The 22,256-nt window shown below is 39.7% G+C and overlaps 2 protein-coding genes and 1 pseudogene across 3 annotated transcripts in view; 2 read left to right on the top strand and 1 right to left on the bottom strand.

Moving 5' to 3' along the window:
* LOC148720435 (uncharacterized) overlaps positions 1-21,990 on the bottom strand; it is a 59,578-nt gene extending 37,588 nt beyond the window's left edge. The window contains exons 1-6 of one of the 2 annotated variants that reach the window (XM_088738314.1): positions 21,885-21,990; positions 16,378-17,110; positions 15,279-15,671; positions 14,615-15,040; positions 11,953-12,399; positions 7,037-8,358 (exon numbers count right to left, since the gene is read on the bottom strand). In XM_088738314.1, the coding sequence (XP_088594440.1) occupies positions 7,223-8,358; positions 11,953-12,399; positions 14,615-15,040; positions 15,279-15,671; positions 16,378-17,101 (3,126 nt within the window). In that variant the 5' untranslated portion in view covers positions 17,102-17,110; positions 21,885-21,990 and the 3' untranslated portion in view covers positions 7,037-7,222. Of the gene's footprint in view, positions 1-7,036; positions 8,359-11,952; positions 12,400-14,614; positions 15,041-15,278; positions 15,672-16,377; positions 17,111-21,884 lie in introns of those variants that run through there. The other variant, XM_088738315.1, reaches the window with a different exon arrangement.
* LOC148720437 (uncharacterized) lies at positions 2,422-5,118 on the top strand (annotated as a pseudogene).
* LOC148720436 (uncharacterized) lies at positions 10,035-11,261 on the top strand. Its single transcript, XM_088738316.1, has one exon. It carries the CDS (start codon positions 10,139-10,141, stop codon positions 11,150-11,152), a length of 1,014 nt encoding a protein of 337 aa, XP_088594442.1. The 5' UTR covers positions 10,035-10,138; the 3' UTR covers positions 11,153-11,261.
* Positions 21,991-22,256: the final 266 nt, after the last annotated feature.

Raw genomic sequence — 22,256 nt, 5'->3', positions numbered from 1 at the left:
TGGTTCATTTCGCTCCCCAATTCACAAAGTAACATCACCATCTCAGCACTAGTAGAAAACAAATTTCCAATAAAACGACAGTACTGTAGAGTAAAAGAATTACTATACCTTAAATTATATATATGAATAAAGTGTTATTATTATCTTTTTTTGCTTTGCAGCAGCCTTGGATGCATCACCCATCTTCTCAAATGGATTTACTATATTCAGAAGCTGTCTGAGTCGTGGAACAAAGAACTCTTGTGGGGTGTTAATGGAGGGGGGTGACGGTGGTTGTACAGAACATGATGATTACGATGATTAATCTCCCAAATAAGAAATATCTGAGAACATTTATCAGAAGTATTTCAAGTCAAACCTGTTTGTGACAAATATTCAGGAGGAAATTGATTAGATTAAGTCAGCTGTCAATGCCCAGTTAACACTAAGTCATGAGGAGTCAACCAAAAGCTTGTAATTAGAATGTGTGACCCTCCATTCACACAGAAATTAGGGAAGGGATATTCCAGAACAGGATCAATGATCGCACCACACAGATGTCCTTTTCCCAATTTATTACAGGGGAGGGGAGCAGTTGTATGCAGACTTGTTGTAGCAAATATAAGTAATTCTTAGCTAGTTTCAGCAATGTGCATATGTTTCGCCACCAGGTTCTAAAAAGTCTTGAAACAAAATGGTTGCAAGTCAAGAAGGAATGTTTCACATATTACAATGTTCTGTGGGGATACGATGTCTTATTATCCAACTGTGCTTTGTAGAGTACAAGTAACACCCAAAATGAGCGCAAATATCTCACTGTATTTCTACTCCAGAGAACCAATGAGAAATTCGCCAACACTTAAATAACAACATTAGAAAAGGCTGGTTGCTATGGAGTGACGTCATAAACCGGCTAAGTTTCCATCATCGCCTTGACAGCCTTTTTCGATAATTGCTCACAGTAATCTGAGTAATTGCTTGAATTTGTACAATATCTCTATTCTTGCTGGGTACTATGAAGCCTTCTTTTTTATTAGGGGCTGGATCGGCCTATTGACATTTCGAGATTGGATTTCATAATAATATGCGTGGGCAAAAGTGGGAATGTTTAGTTTCCCGCGGTCGAGTGCAGTTGTGGATCCCTTCAAACTTCGAAGGGTTGAATTGCTGCATTCTCCTCCAAATGAGTCAAGGGAATAGTTTATCTTAAATTTCAAGAAATGTGGCATAAGAGCCAACAAGTTTTTCTGAAGTAGTCTGTTAGTGGCACATTTTCCAAGCGAGTTTTGTACGGTCCAGCTTTGAAAAATGGAGGAAGCTTGGATGGCCGATATATTCAGAACAACAAAGTGGCCATCGCCTCTCTATTTGGAGTTCTTTCTACCATTTTCCGGCAGAAATTCAAAGAAGGAGAAGTGATGAGGCATCTTTGGTTGATCGATAAAATAAATTCGCCTAAAATCAAAACGGAGACTAGCAAGACTTGAACAAGCGATGACTTTTGCGAGGAGCTGAAAGCTGTTCGCGATGCCTCCGCAGCTATTAGAATTGAAAACAATCGACTAAAGGCCGACCTCAAACAAGCACGGAGTCAGCTAGAATTCCTATTAGAAGAATAAAAGAATTAGCAAAGTAAGACCGGCATCAGAGTTAAAATTGAGGAAAAGGTCGACGCGAGCATGTGTGGACATCAATCAAATGTAATCGTAGGTCAGGTCCACAGTCCTGAGGTGGTGCGAATGCTCAACAACATCGCTGAGAAAACTAGAATTAACTACTGCAAGCGTTGGAAACAATACTGGGGGACAGTAACCCTCAGTTTTGGCAATCTCTCAGAGTACCAGACTGGACCCTGCTGTTTTTCAAACTGCAGTCGAGGACAAAGAAAAGCTTGGCAAACGTTACTTAGCATTTCCAAGCTAAGACGAACCGGCGTAAGTCATAACGTTTATATTTTTATTAAGATTGGAAAAAGTGTGTTTGCTGTTTTATGTTTTGTTGTGAATGTTGGTTTTGTGGTGTATCAGAACTCATTTTTGCTCGACAGGAAAATCACATAATTGGCTGAGTTTGATTTTACAATGAGCCTATAAGTCTTCTATGATCACTTTTTATGGCTACATTAGGAGAAATTTCCGGTTTGTTTCCTTGATAGGTGTAGTCGAAATCCACAAATCCGAAATTCGCACTTTAACTAGCAATTCGCTAAAAGCCAATATACATAAACAAGTTAAATATACAGAACATGGAAGCAAAACGAAATACAAATAAAACACAAAATGAAGGACGAAATAACGAAACTTACAAGATTATGTGGCGACTACGACGACTAAAACATAATGACAACGGCGACAAGAAAACTACGGCAGAAGAAGCTAGACCAAACAATAGAAACAATGCATAAGAAATGAACAAGAAAATATGAAATGTGACGTAACCTAAATGACTGGCAAACCTGATCAAATAATTGAAAACTGTTCTTTTCTCGACAAAATTTATGATGCGATATTCGTTTTATTTGATCCTACATCAGTCAAGTTACTCATCAGAAACACTCACTTTATCAGTAGTAACGATACCGTACAAATGTACCAAAGTAAGAAGAACTATGCAATTCACCTTAATATTCCACCACTCAAAAACATTATGTCCTCAAAGGCAGTCGTAGAACTTGAAAATAACATTTTCCACTTTAGACCACCCCGTTATTTCTCTCTTCTGTTTGAGGGGAAGAAAAAAGTGGCAATAAGGCGCTCGCACTTACGTAATTGCATCAGTGCTCATGGACGTCAATGGATCAATAAAGATTCAGGATACATTTATCAGAAAGTAACTGGCGCAATTTCTGTCTTGTTAAGTCCAGATAAACCTCAGCGTTTGGGCTGCGTGAATTCAAATAGTAGTCAGGAAGTACATCCTTCATGGAACTACAGCAGTAGGGTGCTGTTTGAGGATACAATCTTTGAAGAAAACTTTGGAGTGGCAGTTGGTGCTGTCTACATCAATAATGGTTTCAAGATATTCCGAAGATGTATCTTTCGTGACAATTTTGGCGTTCAACAGGCTGGACACGTCTACAGTACATATGGAACTGGTGGAATAGATTTTTTGGATTGCTCATTTTTCCGAACAAAGCAAGACGTGACCATAAGCAACGTGACCACATCAAAGACAGGCACATTCATTTATTCTTAAAACGCAGGTCCACTAAAGCTTGTAAACACATCTATGATCTCACTGATCGCAAATAGAAGCACTTACCCAATTCTTGATATCTCTAGTGGAGGATTTGTTGATATGGACGAAAACTGTGAAATAAAATGCAGCGAAGGACAAAATCTTCTTTTGGAAAATAATACACATTTTCTTTACACGGAAAAAAATAAGCGCTCATGCGTACTGAACGTCACTGTTTTGAAATATTCTTGCCGATCCTGCCCTCCTAGTTATTACGGCCTAAAGAAGGGGATGTCGCGAGGATTAGCTGTGACACCTTTTGTTCATTGTCTGCCATGTCCATTTGGGGCTATCTGTATTGAAAACAATATTGCCGCGAAGCCCAATTTTTGGGGTTATCAAACGTCTGGACATCCTCAGTCGCTGGAGTTTTTAGCCTGTCTGGAAGATTACTGTCCTTCAACTACTACAAAATATTACAACAGTTGCCAGGGGAACAGGAACGGCACCCTCTGTGGACAATGTGCAAAAGGTTTCACTGAAACTCTTTTCTCGACCGAATGCCGCAATTCAACAGAATGCAGCCACTTCACTGTGTGGATCGTAACAATGGTGCTAACAATCGCACTAGCGCTCTACCTTTTGAAGAAGCCTCCGATACTTATTATCCTTAGGAACCAAATATTTTGGTTCATCAACACAGTGAAAAATCAGGCAGAGGACAACTCAGAACCCATCGCTGATGGTGAACATTCCGACAGCGGCTATCTAAAAATAACATTTTATTTCTATCAAGCGGCTGAGACTGTAATGGTTGGTTCGATGCATGAACTTGTTGGAAAGGTACCTTTCCTTCACTTTGTAATTTCTTCCTATAACTTCCATGTTCAATCGGTCAATGAAAGCCTTGGCTGTCCAATAGCAGGACTCTCCGCAGTTACTAAAGAGCTTCTTCTCTCTGGTACAGTCCTTTTGACAATGGCGGACCTTGCTGTCATTTATGGCGTGCATTTTGTTGTTAATGTATTTACGGGCAAGAGAAAACCATACCTTATACATTATATGGCCGTTGTCGTGGAGGTACTTTTGCTTGGATATGAAAGGCTGGCAGAAACAGCCTTAGAGCTAATGAACTGTGTATCCATCGGATCTGGAAAGTGGTTGTTCATCGATGCCAATGTCCCTTACATGCAATGGTGGCAATATCTCCTCCTTGCTTACATAGCAGTATTTGTAATCCCCTTCATTATTGTCCTTTACTATGGATCCTACCAGCTCTACAAATCTTCCATAACAGGAGCTGAGTTTATAGCAGCCTGCATGATCCCCCTGCCATTTCTTATCTATTGGTTTATGAAGAAAATACTGAAAAGGATAAGACAAGAGTCTACCAGCAGCGTGCTAGTCGTCAACCATGATGTTTTGGAGATACTCCATGGTCCTTTTCGACCCCCAAGTGGTGATGACGAAGGAACGCTGTATTGGGAGAGTGTGCTAATTGGCCGAAGGTTCATCCTGCTCGTGTTTAAAGTGTTCATTGCAGATATGATGCTGCGTATGGTTTCCATGGCTACAGCTTGCCTACTGATAACACTTCACCACAATTCAAGGAAACCTTATCGCAGTCCTCTGGCAAATAAGGCTGAGACTTGTTCTCTCGCAGCTTTATCTGTGATGTCTATCATCAATTTGGCCAAGGCAACCCTGATTTCGTTCGGCATTACCATCAGCGGACCAACTGCATTCTATATGGAGGGTTTGGAATGGCTAGAGGTTGGCTTCTTGGCATTTGCTCCAGCGTTGGTGTCCCTTTTGGTCGCATTCGCTGTTTTGTCTCAGCTGGTAAGGCTGTTGCGTTTCTTTGCCAGTCGATTTCTTCGTTGCTTCTTGTTGCTTTGTTCCTGTCCTTTGGATATGGACCAAGAACGAAGACCTCTTCTACATTTTGCAGAACAGCACTGACATCGAGGATAAAAACTGGATATTGCGAAGTTTGTCTCCAAAAGTTTAAGTTAATTATGTTTAGTTTTTAGTTTTATGTGCTCCAGTTTCCAAGGTTAAAAATTAGTCAAAACCAGTTTATAGGTTTTACTTCGGATGATATGATCCTATTCACAATTTTCAATTCGTTTATTAAATATTTGAATGAACTAATGCTTTATTTTGATGTGCTGGTCAAAAGATTTTTGTTTACAGATCTAGTGAGATTTTTTTGCAGTTTTTTAGCCCTATTGGATGTTGGCTAAGGCGTTGCTGCGCTTGGTTTGTAGCCCTTCGATTTCGATCCAATTTTTTCCTAGTCTGGCCCTCGCTTTGTAAGAATGTTTAAAAAGTCTATTCTCCAACATGCAAAATGTACAAAAAAATAGTCAACTTAATAAAGTTGATCAAAATCCAGTCAGACTTGGTATATTGAAAAGCTTACACAGTCACCTCAGCAATTAATTTATTTATAGTCGGGTTTTACGTTAACTGACAATCCATTAAACTAAAAAGCGATGTTAAATACCCATAATAAACTGAATGAAACTTATCGGTTTAGACTATGCACGAGTCAATGCATTCGCTCGATATTTTCCATATCTATCAACAATAGGAAGCAAAGTTCGTTGAATAACGCTATATAATATGCATGGGTTAGAATAATAATTGTTTCAGCGACGTGAAAATCTAACAATTCTCGCACAAGTGTCTGAAATTCTTTCCGTTTGCTTGTCCTTATTTTGTTTGCTTTTTTTGTCATTGTCGATAAAGAGAAAACAACTCTATCGTTGCCACACACCTTTCATGTCATTGCTTCCGTGCCAATAAAGAGGAAAAGACTTAAAGTTATCTGACAACTAAACCGAGAGTTTATTGATCTCAATTTAACACTAGCGTGCACTTGAGCTTTATAGCCCAGATCCCCGAAGGTGCCCTAGGACTCCCAGATATAAGGTTTTGATGTAATATTTCCGCCAGCCCCATTCTTCACGCGCTACACTTCATCTTGAAGAAACTTTGTTTTACAGGCACTTGTATATATTGACAACGACAAAATACTTCTCCCTTACGTTGTTACAAGTATTGAGTTTTAAAGCATCAATCTATCAAGGGAGGCAAAGATAGTATGCCTTAGATGAGTCTAAGTAGCTTGAGCCAGGCTCACGGTTAACTTGGGCACGAACCAAAAAGCAAGCGCGCGCAAAAAACAGTGCGATTAGGCCGTTTTGTTCACTGCAACCGCCGTTTCCCACCTTTTGCCCGATCCTTCGCACGTCTCCAATGATTGACCGCAAAGAATATGTTCAATTTAAACTTTCTCGCATTTTAAACAATCATAGAGGTTCGGGGGAGTCTGGTTACCTAAGTATCCAGGGTCTCTCTCACTCGAATAGGATAACTTAAATTGTGCCGTTTGTTGTTTAAATAATTTACAATTTTATGAGAAAATTCATTACTTGACGAGGCAATTCCTTATTAAATTGCACGCAAAAACCGATAGCGCACGAGTCGCGAAGCGATGAGCGCGATATCGGTTTACAAGTGCAATTTAACACAGAAATTACGAGTCAAGTGATTAATTTTTCTTGAATCGCATAATTGAGAAAAAAAGGAGAAAAAAAACAAAAACAAAACATTATTACTTATAGTTATGTATACTTAGATGCGAAAGAATATCACTTAACCTCGTTTTCAACTCGCAATTCCACACCGAATAATTCGCTTGGTTATAACCAATCAGAATGCAAAATTTTATTAAACGATGCGATTCTACGGTAAATTGATTATCTCATGGAGAGAAAAATCGGGCATATCAGTGTCCCAATAACCCACCCCTCTCTCCCTTCTCGTCGGTGTATGAAATATATTAACGAGCTAGCTCAGCTCAGACATATGATCAAATAATTTTTTTTTTTATTATCACATTTGTCACGGTGGTAACATTTCTTTAGTCTTGACTATCTCTCAGGTTTTGTTTAATACTTTGCTTACTAACATGAACTAAGAACAATAATAAAGAACGTATCGGTCGATCGAGAGTGTGTTACAAGGAAGACTTCCGTAAAGGAAAAAAGGAACGTGTTTATTGTAAAATGATGACATGTTGCTTTCCAATATCAGTAACAAGCAAGTTACCATATTTTGAGATTGCCATACCCCAGGGTGATTGGATTTCTTGATAAAAGGAACTGAGAAATTCACCATCCTGGGTAAACATTTGCAGTCTATTGCTGCGGTTGTCACAGACGATCAGGTTATCAAAAGCGTCAACAACAAGGCCGCAAGGATAATTCATCAGTCCTTCACCAGACCCCTCGCAGCCAATATTGAAGAGAAATTCACCCTCCTCATTGAAAACCTTAATACAGTTAGCAATGTGATACGACACAAAGAACTTGTCGCGATGATAAAAAACACAAGCGGGGCTATCGTCGCAATCCGGAGCACTAAAGGAGTGTAGTAATTGTGCACCGTCCTGGGAAAGGACCTTGATTTTGCGGTCAGCTTTATCACACACGATCACGTGACCAACATCATTATCATTTCTGACAAAAACAGTCGAAGGACGAATCACGCGCTCACTAAACTTTCGAATAAACTGACCATCATCAGTGATTAGAGACATTTGAGTTGAACCCTCAATGCTATGAATGACTACCATATCACCACTCCTTAAGAATGCTACAGACAAAGGATGATTTATCGTCACAGCTTCACCAGTTGGCGATTTCAGCTCGCCTCCCATCGTCCTGAGGTATTTCAAATTCTCATCAAAAACCTGAAGTCGGTTATTTAACGTATCTACCACGGCAATGTCTCCTGACAATTTATTCTGTACAATACTGCGAGGCCCATTAAATTCTCCTTCTCCATTTCCGGGTGAACCACACGACTTAATCACTTTATACTGATGTGGCTTCACGTTCACTCTCCAGGGACTACCGATCAGTGGCCATCCATTAATCTCGATCGTAACGTTGTGTCGCCCAGCGCTCTTTGGTTTGTAATGTACTGAGTAGTTACCATCTTTTAAGTCTATGGTTTCTGCTTTTACTTCCCACGTTGGAGATCTGATAATGACGGTCACGTGTTCTTGTTCGTTGTAAATCTGTTTTCCTTCTGAATCTCGTGTAGTTATCGTGAAGTTAGCTTCAGCGCCCTGTTCACCTTCTTTTAAACCGCTTCCTTCAGCTTGTGACTTCGAGTGGTCAATAATTTCTAAGTAAACAAACGGACAGTCAGAAACAAACAAAGAAAAAAATAAGAGAAATGAAAGCAAATTGACTAAATGCTAAGGCAATTTTCGCTTAGAAAATTTCTCAACAGGTTGCTTACAAAATATCGGCTGCTAAAGTTTGACCCTTCCCTCTTTATGTACACTAGATAAAACGGTGTACACTTTATGTACACCAGATGAAAGGGTGTCTCAGACGCATGTCAGTAGCACATAGCTTTAACTGTAAAATCTATGTCAAATGCATGCAAACACTTGATCAGCAGGGATTTGCTAAAGCAAAGGCATAGAAAAAACCAGGAAAGATTTATTACTCGACGTTTCGGGGTCATCGTGACTCCATTATCAAGAGACTAGTTTAAAAAACATGCAAATAAGGAAAGGTACAAGAATAGCATAAATTAGACTGAACGGCTTAAACAAACACCTTGGCGCGGATGGAATCCGTTTGCACGTTCAGTGTTGGCTTACGCATGCGAATATACAACATTTCATTAACAAGGCAATCAAATTTGCCGTTACATTTCGTGATGACGTTGAATTGCTCGATCAAGCGTTCAGGCATTTCACTATTGTGCTGGAGGTGGTAGTGTTTGTAGATAGAAGATGATTTCCTTGTGTGCCCTTCTACGCGCTCGTGTAAGTGACCACGAGTATAGCCCACATACCCTGCATCACACAGGTTACATTTAAATTCATAAACGACACATTGTTGGTTAATAATAGGGGGCTTAATTTCGTGTTGCTTAAGCTGTTGATCAAGCTTAGGGCTAACGAACACTGGTTGGACAGTCACGCTTAACTTCGAGCTTAGACTGTTCAGTTGTTGTTTAACATGATTAGCTGACGACTGGTCCTTGAAAGGTAACACTAATCTCACAGTCTCCGATGGTACGTCTGGTGATGGACAGGGTTCTGCAGATGAAATCCTTCTCTCAACGAACCGCTTGATTGTAGTTTCAACCAGTGGCTTTGGGTATTTCAAGTTATGAAAAACCCCTCTAAGGCGGTCACATTCCTCGGAGAAGAAAGACCAGTTAGAAGATAATCGATAAGCGCGATCCACCATGGTGTTAACTAGGCTGCGCTTGTACTTAATGTCAACATGACTCTGGAAATGCAGAAGGAGACCCGTGTTGGTTCTTTTGATGTAGACCTTACTCTCAATCTTTGGTGCACGGTTAAGCAGTTCAGTTCCTAGAAAGGGAAGGGATCCTTCCCGTTCGACTTCCATGGTAAACTGGAGGGAGGGATGGGTAGAGTTAAGGGTGTCTAGAAACTGGCCAGCGGTCACCCTATCAGGCATTACGGTCAGGGTGTCATCGACCGAAAGGGTCCAGACTCGCACACTTGTATGGCTTGCCGAAGACACATAAAGAACGGTTGGCCGTGCGGCCAATACTCTCTGCTACTAACACCTACAATTACTCGCTAGCGAAATGGCTTGACGACAAATTGAAACCCCTGTCGTGCAACCAATATACAGTGACAGACACATTCCGCTTTGCTGATGAAGTACGAGGCTTCGAGATCAGGAACGGCGAAATTTTAGTTTCCTATGACGTCATCTCATTGTTTACAAATGTACCATTGGAGGAAACAATACAGATCTTAGCTGAAAAAGCCTTTGCCCAGGATTGGTTCAACGAGACGCACAACCTGAACATCTCTAAAGCAGACCTAATCGACCTCCTCCGAGCAGCTACGAAAAACCAGCTTTTCCAGTTTGACGGTGCTTTATATGAGCAGACAGATGGAGTCGCTATGGGTTCTCCCCTTGGACCGTTGCTGGCTAACGTCTTCATGTGCTCGATTGAGGAAAACCTCGAACGACACGGTCAACTTCCGCGCTATTACCGGAGGTACGTCGATGACACCCTGACCGTAATGCCTGATAGGGTGACCGCTGGCCAGTTTCTAGACACCCTTAACTCTACCCATCCCTCCCTCCAGTTTACCATGGAAGTCGAACGGGAAGGATCCCTTCCCTTTCTAGGAACTGAACTGCTTAACCGTGCATCAAAGATTGAGAGTAAGGTCTACATCAAAAGAACCAACACGGGTCTCCTTCTGCATTTCCAGAGTCATGTTGACATTAAGTACAAGCGCAGCCTAGTTAACACCATGGTGGATCGCGCTTATCGATTATCTTCTAACTGGTCTTTCTTCTCCGAGGAATGTGACCGCCTTAGAGGGGTTTTTCATAACTTGAAATACCCAAAGCCACTGGTTGAAACTACAATCAAGCGGTTCGTTGAGAGAAGGATTTCATCTGCAGAACCCTGTCCATCACCAGACGTACCATCGGAGACTGTGAGATTAGTGTTACCTTTCAAGGACCAGTCGTCAGCTAATCATGTTAAACAACAACTGAACAGTCTAAGCTCGAAGTTAAGCGTGACTGTCCAACCAGTGTTCGTTAGCCCTAAGCTTGATCAACAGCTTAAGCAACACGAAATTAAGCCCCCTATTATTAACCAACAATGTGTCGTTTATGAATTTAAATGTAACCTGTGTGATGCAGGGTATGTGGGCTATACTCGTGGTCACTTACACGAGCGCGTAGAAGGGCACACAAGGAAATCATCTTCTATCTACAAACACTACCACCTCCAGCACAATAGTGAAATGCCTGAACGCTTGATCGAGCAATTCAACGTCATCACGAAATGTAACGGCAAATTTGATTGCCTTGTTAATGAAATGTTGTATATTCGCATGCGTAAGCCAACACTGAACGTGCAAACGGATTCCATCCGCGCCAAGGTGTTTGTTTAAGCCGTTCAGTCTAATTTATGCTATTCTTGTACCTTTCCTTATTTGCATGTTTTTTAAACTAGTCTCTTGATAATGGAGTCACGATGACCCCGAAACGTCGAGTAATAAATCTTTCCTGGTTTTTAAATGCATGCAAATGCATGCAAATGCATCTAAATGCATGCGAATGCATGCAAATGCATTCAAATGCATGTCATGAGCACAAGCTTAGACTGTAACCAAAAAGGGAAGTATTAACAAGTTGAGGTCTTTTACTAGTTTGCATCTGGTCAATTGAGCTCCTCTAAATGCATATCAAGAATCAGGTTTGAACGTTCTTTACCCATAGGTACCAAATTTGATTTTAAGACCCAAATGATGACATAGTTATGCTCGACATCATAACGCTTCGGTAAGTTTGGTAACGCCCATCACAACCGAAACCAAACTTCAACTTTATGGAAAATTTTGAGTACCTCAGGTCAAGTTACGTTTTCTTTCAGGGTCCCCACTTACTTCCTAGATGTTAGCTATTAATTAGAGTAGTTTCTATTGAACAGGTTGTGGTACTTTCGTTATTGAACCTGTGTTGAAGTAGTAATCCAAAAGTAAATTCAATCCCAATCTATTCACTCCAACCAAGGGCTAACGCTCGAAACGTCAGCTTCTATAATCGTCACGGTGGCCAATTTACCATTTCAACTTTGTTGATATATTCAAATTATTTCGTTACCCCCACCGACGCAGACCCAAACAGTTTCTTTAGAAACTATCAGCCTGTATTCAATCCCAACCTACATGTGACAAGTAGTGATATTTACCTGGATTTGTGACTTCACTGAATGGTTCCACTGCCCTCAAGAAAGACTTCCTGCATGCCAGGTAGTCTTCTCTTTTGATGGTAGTTTTAAATCTGACATCTTTCAGGTCCAGTTCCTCTCTCACCTCATCAGTCAGAATGAACTTCTCAGCCATTTCGTTGAGGTGACCAGAACAGTAGTCATTCTTAAAACCTTCAAGGCTCTCCAGGGTGAGGCATTCCACTTGTATTTCTAGGCAGCCGAGTCCCAAGGCTTTGATAAGGAGGTTGTGCACGTTGCTTATGTGCTCGATGAGTTTACCTACTCCTCCATTTGGAGAAAATGTGTTGTACTCCATGAACATTGAAATTTCTTCTACAAGACGTTGGTTGAATTTCTCCTCTTTTTTGACATCAATCTGGTCGAGGGAAACTTTAATCTTCACTTCATGTGGTTGCCCAGTTGTGCCTGAGAAAAATAAAGAGTAGTCACATCAGTGATCACGATTTCAGCGGCCCAAAACACACAGACGTTGTACTCCAGAAATGGAGAAATTCTACCACTATTCTAACCATTTCTCGGAGAAATGATATTCTTACCGTCGGTCCTACTTTTTCACAGTAATTTTTTTTATCTTTTACGGCTATGATTACGCAGTCATATGACACCAAAGAAAGCAGTGAATTGCACGTCCAAATTGCACGAGAAAATCATGTGATTATCTATTAATAATATACATGAAAAAATACGAGGTAGCTTCTCATAACTACGCAGAAGAAAAACGCGCGCATCACGTGCAAAAATAATTTATTCAAATCTTGCAAGTGACATTGACCTTGACATTGACCTTGACATTGACCTTGACATTGACCAATCATACTGACCAATCAGAATGTCTGGTCTGTTTCTTTCTTTGCACTGAATTAACTCTCTTCTGCACTTAATTAACTGAAAACTGCATTCATCTTAACCAATCAGAACTGAGAAATGTTTTCATGTATATTATTACAACATTTAGAGTATATATACTTTTTTTCAAATTCTCATGATTGGCTTGAGATTTCATATGTATATATAGATACATGCATGCATATGTACACATATCACTGGTTTCTAGTTTGAGCAACGGAACAACATACTTTGGTACAAACCCCCATTCAGTAACAACGACAGCACCAATATCGGACACAGATTCCTTGCCCTAGTAGAAAGCAGTTCCTGCCCTAAACCCCGCCACAATCTCAGAAAAATCTTCTATCGAAACTGACAGTCAAGATCAGTTCCAGCTGCACCAACAACACCGAGAAGATGATCGAAAATCACAACAAACGCGTTTTAAATTCACCCAAACACATCGATGACACCGCAAAGGGGACCAATGCAAAAGACAACAAACCTCGCAGCTGCCGACGAAGAACACTTGCCCACTTAACGGAAACTGCCTCTAAATATCAGTAATCTACCAAGCCACCGTCACAAGTAAAGACAACAACGCTACTGAAACATTCATCGGACTCACAGAAAACGACTTGAAAACTAGATAAAGAAACCACACCGCATCATTCCGACGCATAAAACATAGAAACTCTACCGAAATCAGCAAATATATTTGGACTCTAAAAGAGAGCAACGTTGACCACTTTATTTTATGGCGCATCCTAAAAAGAAACTATTCATCATCTGCCGACCTGAATTATCATCACTCAATAAACGTAATGAATTTTTGTCCTTGTGCCGCTACAGAAAGAAAGTGTTACTGCGCAGTAACAGAATAATGTACTTAAATTTTTAAATTATACAAACGACGGTTACGGATATTCTTGTCAATAAATTCCCCTGATGAGTGAGCAATCAAAAAACAGGCTTGTAGGGATGAAAGCGTAGTCGTTGTATTCTTCTAACTCAGCATATATTGCACTCTACTTTTATGCATCGACTACTGTTATACGAAAAAATCGAAACGCAGACTTCCTGTATGTATATAAATATATATTTATTTAACAATTATTCCAGGAGCGCGCGTTGGATCTGAGATGATAGATAGCTACGCGCCTCGTTGGCTATAATCATCTCATATCTAACAAGCGCGAGTGGAATAATTGTTACATTAAAAACGCCCCCAAGATATTAGACAAATCTTGCCAAATCTTAAATTATTTAGCTCCCTTCTAATTTTAACCCGACGCGCACGCTTACCATATTTGTAGATTATGGTATATTATTAAAAACTAGATCATTGGATAATGCAACTCAAGACTTTTTATTGGCTTAGCCATTATGGTATATCAGCCAATATACCATAATCTACAAATATGGCAAGCGTACGTGTCAGCTTAAAATTAAAAGATAATAATAAAATTTAATAATTTAATTTAACGTTTTTAATAAAACAATTATTCCACTCGCGCTTGTTGGATATGAGATGATTATAGCCAACTCGGCGCTACGCGCCTCGTTGGCTATCTATCATCTCATATCCAACGCGCGCTCGTGGAATAATTGTTACTTAGCTCATATACCATAATGGCTAAGCCAATAAAAGTCTTCAATTGCATTATCCAGTGATCCAGTTTTTAATGAATACATATATATATACACACACACACACATTCATTTGAGAAATCAATCAACAGCGTCGAATCACGGTTTACCAAGCAAATACAACAAAACCTTTACTTAGTACCTGGACCAACACTTCCTCCCAATTGCTCAACAACCTCAGAGAACGACTTCCTACATGAGTTGTACTCGTCGTCTTTAATCATGGTTGTTATGTTTACTGTCTTTAGCTGAGCTTCATTTTTCACTTCATCAGTCAGGAGATATCTCTTGCCGATTTTATCGAGGCGACCAGAACGGTAGTTTTTCCACAGCTTTTCAAGGATCTCCATGGAGGGGCATTCTATTCGTATTTCTAGGCAGCCAAAACCAAAAACCGGGGTTTCTAGAAAATAATCACGTGCCACGCGCTTAAGGAAATCACCCAGTCCATTACTTGGAGAGAAAGAATCGCGTTTTTTGAAAATATTGATGTCTGGTGCGAATTTGCGATTACATGTGCCGTGGTTTTGGGTGATGATCTCAAGTCTCAAAACGGCCGTAATGACACCTGAAAAAGAGAACGTCAAGAAAAAACGCTAACTACGCATATATATGGTTCAAACTTAGTTCGAGTCAACGGGGAATTCGCGCGAGTTAGTAACGACTTTGTTGTTTTATCATAAGTCATTATCATTATAATCATTTTTATTATCATCAACGTGCCCAGCCCGGGCCATTGACTGGAAAAAATTCATTATTCCTTGCCCCTACTTCTACTGCTTCTGCAACACAAATGATCAATTTACCTGATTTTGCAACCCTTCTCGATGACGTCACGCTTTCCTCTTCTTTAACGACAGTCCTCATGCCAATGCCTTCCAGGTTAAGTTTCTTTTTCACTTCATTAGTCAGAAGGAATCTCTCAGCAAGTTTATTCAGTTTACCATTACGGTCATCTCTCAACAGACTTTCAAAGTTCGGCTTTGAGCATGTTACTCCTACCTCGAAGCAGTCAAACTTCAATTCTTTAATGTTCAGGCGGAAATCGTTTTCTAAATGGTTAAGGAAGCCAGCGAGTCCTTCTGTAGGAGAACGCGTGTTGTGTTTCAAAAAGATTTGTGCTTGTGCAAACTGGCGTTTGAATGTCCTCTTCTGAGTGTCAATGTTGAGTTTAATCTCATGTTTTACTTTTAAGTCCCCTGAAAATCATAATTAAACAAAAGTATTAATGAAAAAGATAAAAAAGGTCGCATTCCTTTTCCCCATTCTCAAACTGGCAGAGTCTTCCGGCTGACAGTCATGGAAGGAGAGGAGCTGGTGAACCGAATATAAACCAGGACCGGCTGTGATTAGCAGTCTAAGAGTAAGGAAATAGATGAACAATATGATCTGGTCCACCTTTCTAACAAGCACCGCATAAAGTTTTTTATGATATTCAAATGGAGGCCCAACTCTTTAGAAACATAGCTCATGAGAAATTAAGATAAGTTCTATCAGGGAGTCGGCTATGATGAATTACATATTTTGATGCTGTCAGGACATGATGTATATCTTATCTTTCGTCCAAGTAATCTTTAACGCTGCGCGGAAACGTTGAACTCTTCAAGCGATTGGCCAATATCGACCAAGTACAGAAGTTGTAGATAGTATTAGACAGATTGCAAATTTCTCTTTTTCATCACAGAGCAAAAAGAAAAAACATTAGATCAGCAAAAAAAAAAAAACAACAAAACGAAAAAACCAAAACAGAAAAAACATAAGATTAATGCCTTTCTTATATTCCAATGTCAGCCCTGAAGAGGAAAAACTAATCCAGGCTCAAAAGATTAAACTGGACGACCCAAAGCAAGACATGAACGAAATCAAATAATGGCCTGTCAAACATCAACTTAAAATAAGCCTTACCTTGGTCAACGATTTCTTTCGATGCTATCAAAGCATGTAACATTTTCCCCTGCGTCTGTAATATTTCCTCCTGCACCTGTACCACTTTCTCCTGCAATTTCTTCATTTCCCCTAGCTCTTCTTTAATATTACCTTCGTCCTTTTCCCACTGACTCAGTAGCTCCATGTAGTGACCTTCAACTTCAGGGTCCATGCATTCATTCCTAAGATCGTCAATGGCAGCTTTATAAGTAACTCCTCCTAGTCTGACCAGAGTGTCCCGGATATCACGCCAGTAGTCATTAAATTCGGTGTCATCCACAGAAGCTTTCTCGGCATGACCGTACACAGTGTTCCTAAAATACTTAACTCGGGCAATGTCAGCTTCCCTGCTGAGGTCTGTAACGTCGGGCAATGTGTCCCAGCCGGTCAGCGGAGCAGTTAAGCCGCACAGGTTTCGCAGCAAAACCATCAGCAAAGTTGTATCGAAGGAACGGGACGACACTGAAGTAGATATGGCAGGGAAAAGTTGTCCCCATTGTGTTGGATTAATGATCCTCTTTGTTTTGAGAGATTGTAGTTTGGATTTGTTTGCCGCCAAAACTGTGTGTAAACTTGCTGGTGAATGAATGGCATCAAACGTATCTCGAAGAGCTTGGGTTCCAATATCAACCAGCATACGGCACAATCTGGCATAGTTTGTTGTCTCTTTCGTGGATGAAGTAGTCGGTGCAGCTGTAGCCATGTTTGAATCCTGTTGATTAATAATTAGTTCATGCTCAGTATGAGTAAATAGCACGATGGAGCTAAGTAAGCAGACAGTTAAGGGAGCTCGATGAATAGAGCGCAAAGCTTATTGCAAGTTTTTGAATGGTTTTTGTATATTCCCCATGTACATACTTAGTTCATACATTTAAAAAGTTTTGGATAAATTTAGAAACGCGCCTTGTCTGCTTTATTTTTGTTTGCTCTTCTCTCCACATAGTTTATAGCATAACTTGGAAAATCAAGCATAACTTTTGGTCTGTTTCTTAAAGTAGCACTGCTAGAGAAATGTGCAATTTTTTTGTTTTTAATTTGTTTTTAATTTGCTTTTCTTTTTTTTTTTTTGGTGTTTTTGCGTTTTTATTTTTCTGTTAGGGAAAATTACCAGTTATGACCCGTTTGCTCTATTAGCTTAATAATTTACGAGTCAGTCTATTTTCAATTTGACAATGTCTTAGGGAAGAGGGTTACTGCAGCGCTGAGTCGTTCGAGGTCTATAACAGTCTAAGCACACCGGAAGTGAAGATTGCGTCTGTCCCAGTTCCCGCTTTCGCAGGCAACAAGTGGCGTCGAAGAGCAATGTGAAATTGGACATCTTGACAATAGGGTCACCGTGTCTAGTCTGGAATTTAGCGCAGAGCAAGATGTAACTAAAAGTAAAGCGGATATCTTGCTTTACATAATTTCGATTAATCCCTAAAACTCTCTCAGTTATCCCTTACCCTATAATCATTTACTTAGTTATCCGTGATCACTAAAATCATTTATTTTACAAGTTATCCCTTATTCCTAAAACGTTAACAGGGCCTCATTGATAATTTACGAGTTCGGTCTATCGCTCAGTCTTTTTTCAATATTGCAATGTCTTAGTGAAGAGGGTTACCGCAGCGCTGAGTCGTTCGACGTCTATAATATAACAGTCTGGGCACACCGGAAGTAAAGATTGCGTGTGTTCCAGTTCCCGGCTTCGCAGGCAACAAGTGGCATCGAAGAGAAATGTGATATTGGACATTTTGACAATGAAGTCACCGCGTCTAGTCTAATTTCGACTTGCTTTGTGTTCTTTTTTCAAAAACTAAATTTTGAGGAAAAGGAACCCCCTGGCTACTCCCTTGCATTGCAGCGAAAGAGTTTTCTTTTACTTAACAAATCTCACGTGACCAGAGAAAACAAGCGCGCGCGGAAAACTAGTCTTCGCATTTGCTCACGTCAGTAGCGTATACCCATGGACAAATGGTAGACGCTGAATTGACCAATCAATGCGCGCGCTTCACTTTGGTTATGTTATAAAGATACATATGGGCTTTTAACCAAGTGTTAGGTGAAGTTGGTTGGATATTGGCTGAGTTCTTTTTTCGCAATTTATGGAAGGAGACTTCGTCTTGGTCCATAAAAAATTAATGCCAAAAAAGAATGAGGCTAATATCCAGCCATCTTTACCAAACAAGCTTGGTTAATACAGGATTTAGACGTTGCAAAAAGATTTCGCTTTATGAAAAATTAAGAATGACTTGTTTACTTCAAGAGCCTGGACAGAAAGCCAGCTGTGTTTGTAGCACAACAAACTCATGAGAGCCTTTTCTGTTTTCTTTGTTTTGACTATCTCCTGCCACTTTTTGCATTTTAATGGACAAAATTGTCCAAGAAGTAAAAACTTAGTTCTAGTTCAATTTTTTACATGTCCGGGATCAATGTGGGCAATCCTTAGCAGGCACTAAGATGGTCCATCTTGCCCTCTTGGCTAGTTAATCAGAACACAGGATTAGCTTCATCTTGCCCATTGGTGCTGCATGCAATGTAATAATAAATGATACTACACAACAAAATTTTTGATAAGAGATTTATTATCCAACACATGCCAAGTTTCCATTTCAGTGTGGGCAAATTTCTCATCAGTTCTCTGGAGTAGAAGTACAGGGAGATATTTGCACTCATTTTGGGTTTTATATGTACTCTACTTATTAAGCACAGTTGGATAATAAGGCATCATATCCCCAAAGAACATTGTTATTTGTGAAACATTTTGTTTTAAGACTTTATAGAACCTGGTCGCAAAATATATGCATTTTGCTGAAACTAGCTAAGAATTGCTTATGTTTACTACAACTAGTTCGCATACAACTGCCCCCCTCCCCTGTAATAAATTGGGAAAAGGACATCTGTGTGGTGCGGTCATTGATCCTGTTCTGGAATATCCCTTCCCTGATTTCTGTGTGACTGTAGGGTCACACAGGCTAATTACAAGCTTTGGTTGACTCCTCATGACTCAGTGTTAACTGGGCATTGACAGCTGACTTAATATAATCAATTTCCTCCTGAATATTTGTATCAAACAGGTTTGACTTGAAATACTTCTGATAATTCTCCTCAGACATTTCTAATTTGGGAGATTAATGATTATCATCATGTTCTGTGCCATCGCCATCATCTCCCCCATTAACACCCCACAAGAGTTCTTTGTTCCATGACTCAGACAGCTTCTGGATATAAGAAATCCAGTTGAGAAGACAGATGATGCATCCAAGGCTGTTGCAAAATAAGAAAAGACAATTCAACACTTTATTCACATACATCAATTAAATTATAATAATTATTTTACTTTACAGTACTGTTGTTTTATCAAAAATTTGCTCTCTACTAGTGCTGAAATGGTAATGTAATACTTTGTGAATCAGGGAGCTAAATAAACCAGAGGTATTCTGTTAGCTCAGTACATTCTATGTTGCATGTGGCAGTAGGTTAGCAAAGAAAGAAAAGAAAAAGCAACGCGAAACAAATAAAGTGATATAATCAGTGTGAGAAAAGTTAGTTAAACTGTACTAGTGGGGGATAAAGGTGGCTTCAATTCTTCTTGTTCTGACGGTAGATGACACTTGACTTGCTTGGGACATGAAATAAGACTTGAGTCTTTTAAAGAGGGTGGAAGGTTATTCCATAAATATAGACTGCCCTGAAAGAAATTGATTGTTCACTCACTCTTATCAGACGTCGGCATAGAGAGCTAAATCTGTGCCCATAGAACATTTGCTGGATTGATGCTTGAGATGTATGATGACACAAAAATATTGAGAGAGAATGCAAAAAGAAAGAATGCACAAGAAGAATGTGAATTTTCACACTTTGGAGACATTAATAACAAAGAGACATGCTACAAATTATTCATAACTGTGACGGGAAACAAATGGTTGTTGGGAAAGTGAAATAATTGCTGCTCAGAAAAAACAATAACATAGGTGGAAAGTGAAAACTTAATTTATTATCACTAAAATGCACATTTTGTACTGAAAACATACCTCAGTTTATTCTTCTTCTAGTTGAGGCCACTGAGTTTTTGTACTTTTAGGGGCTTCAATCCTACACATATTACAGGAATGTGTCCCAAGTTTATACGTAGAACTGTTTTGGCCAACTTGACACAAAACTCATTGATGACGAGTGGGGATAGGACGGCTGTGTTACTTACACGACTGCCCCTAGGTCGAACGATATGAGAATGTTTTGTCGTCGTCTCGGCGGATTTGACCGAAATGCCAATAACATACCGATTTATACGGTTCAAGCCACAGCTTTACAAACCTGAGAATTGATGTCCTCGGATCACCGCCTCAGCAACTCCAACATCATGTCATTTTTAGCCTTATAAGATCTTCTAAGAACAAAACTTACTTGCCCTGGACTCGCTGCCTCCGAGTACTAAGCTTCACGAAAAACAAAAATTTCATATTGTCTGCAAATTCAGTTCGGCTTTGGCAAAATATATAATAGAGCATGACAACTATCCAAAAGATGAGCTTAGTTTCTTCCTTATATACTATTTTGTTTTGCCTTTTTACGCTGTCGACCAGACTCACGGCGAAAACATAATTAAAGTTATCGACATTTTATGCTTTCGTCAAGGTGTCCGCTGACTCGTGAAATACAGTATCGTGCCCCCAAAAACCGTATTTCCGCGATGTCATAAAGAACAGTATTGTTTGAAAGGGCTCGTCGAACATTTTTGTGAATGGAGAGTCTGTTTACAATGTATTTTCTAAGGAATTTGTCCAGTGTTCCTGCTCTGAAAATCAACACACTGCTTCCAATCACAGATGCCTTCTTCTCAATTTTTATTGGCTGGGAAGTGACTAGCCTGCACTGCTCTTTTGCAAAATTTTTGTTGTGTGGTGTAGCAGATAGTAATATACCCATGCGTAGTTATATTTACGTTCGTATGCAAAATCGTGATGATGGCGGCTTACATACCTGGTTCCCTAAGCAGTCTATGCACTTTATGCATAATCAACGGTATAAAGTGAATGAGCAGAATTTGAGACGAACTGATTGAAACCGCCGTAAGATGAGCTTGGGACAAACTACACAAATCTTTTTTTCTTTTTGGAATTTAATGTTCTAGCGCAGTGGAGTAAATAATGGTTGAAACATTCTCGAGATATTAGATAGAGCTTAATATAAGTCATCAATAGTTTAGCTTTGGAACGGATGACTGATCATGAATGAGTCGCTGAAAACCTAAAAGTTAAACGAGACAAGTAAATAAGGCATACGCTTTGCTAAAATTAAACGATAATGGGGATATCAGTCAAAGGTATTGCGAGCATGAGATCTAGTCCTCGTTGACGGAACGCGTCGAAATAACGATCAACTTCCGGCTTTTACTGTGAGAGCGTATCGGGCACATCTCAACAATAAGCGAGAGAACGATAGCGTCGATACCATGTTAAAATGTACAACACTTGCCGTTATCGAGCAATAGAAAAACAAACCTGTGATTGCAGATGTTCAGGTCAAGTGTAGATCGCGACGAAATAAAAGCGGACGCTACTAGGCTGGCACTTGTAAGTTTTTTGATTATATTCGCACACACACTTCTCTCATATGTAAATCAAACATTTCAATTAATCTTCTTAGAATGATTGTGACAAGACTGTCACCTTAAGGGCTTATTTGAATAAGCGACACTGTGATGGTACATTGCACTTTAAGGGAAGCAAATAATTCTCGAGCATAATTTTGCATGGCATATAGAAAACATTAGTTACTATTATATAATGAATCAGAAAATATTTTTCTCTGGCTTGAAGAGGATATTTCCTTGCTTGCTTTGGATTATCATTGTTCTCCCTCAAACGACCTCT

Source organism: Stylophora pistillata, chromosome 11 (genome assembly GCF_964205215.1).
Source record: "Stylophora pistillata chromosome 11, jaStyPist1.2, whole genome shotgun sequence".
Classification (NCBI taxonomy): domain Eukaryota; kingdom Metazoa; phylum Cnidaria; class Anthozoa; order Scleractinia; family Pocilloporidae; genus Stylophora; species Stylophora pistillata.
This window is presented reverse-complemented; position numbering and strand designations above follow the sequence as displayed.

Bases quoted from the DNA above. Each gene is read 5' to 3' on its own strand.
- LOC148720436 (XM_088738316.1), top strand. From the start codon at position 10,139: ATGGGTTCTCCCCTTGGACCGTTGCTGGCTAACGTCTTCATGTGCTCG.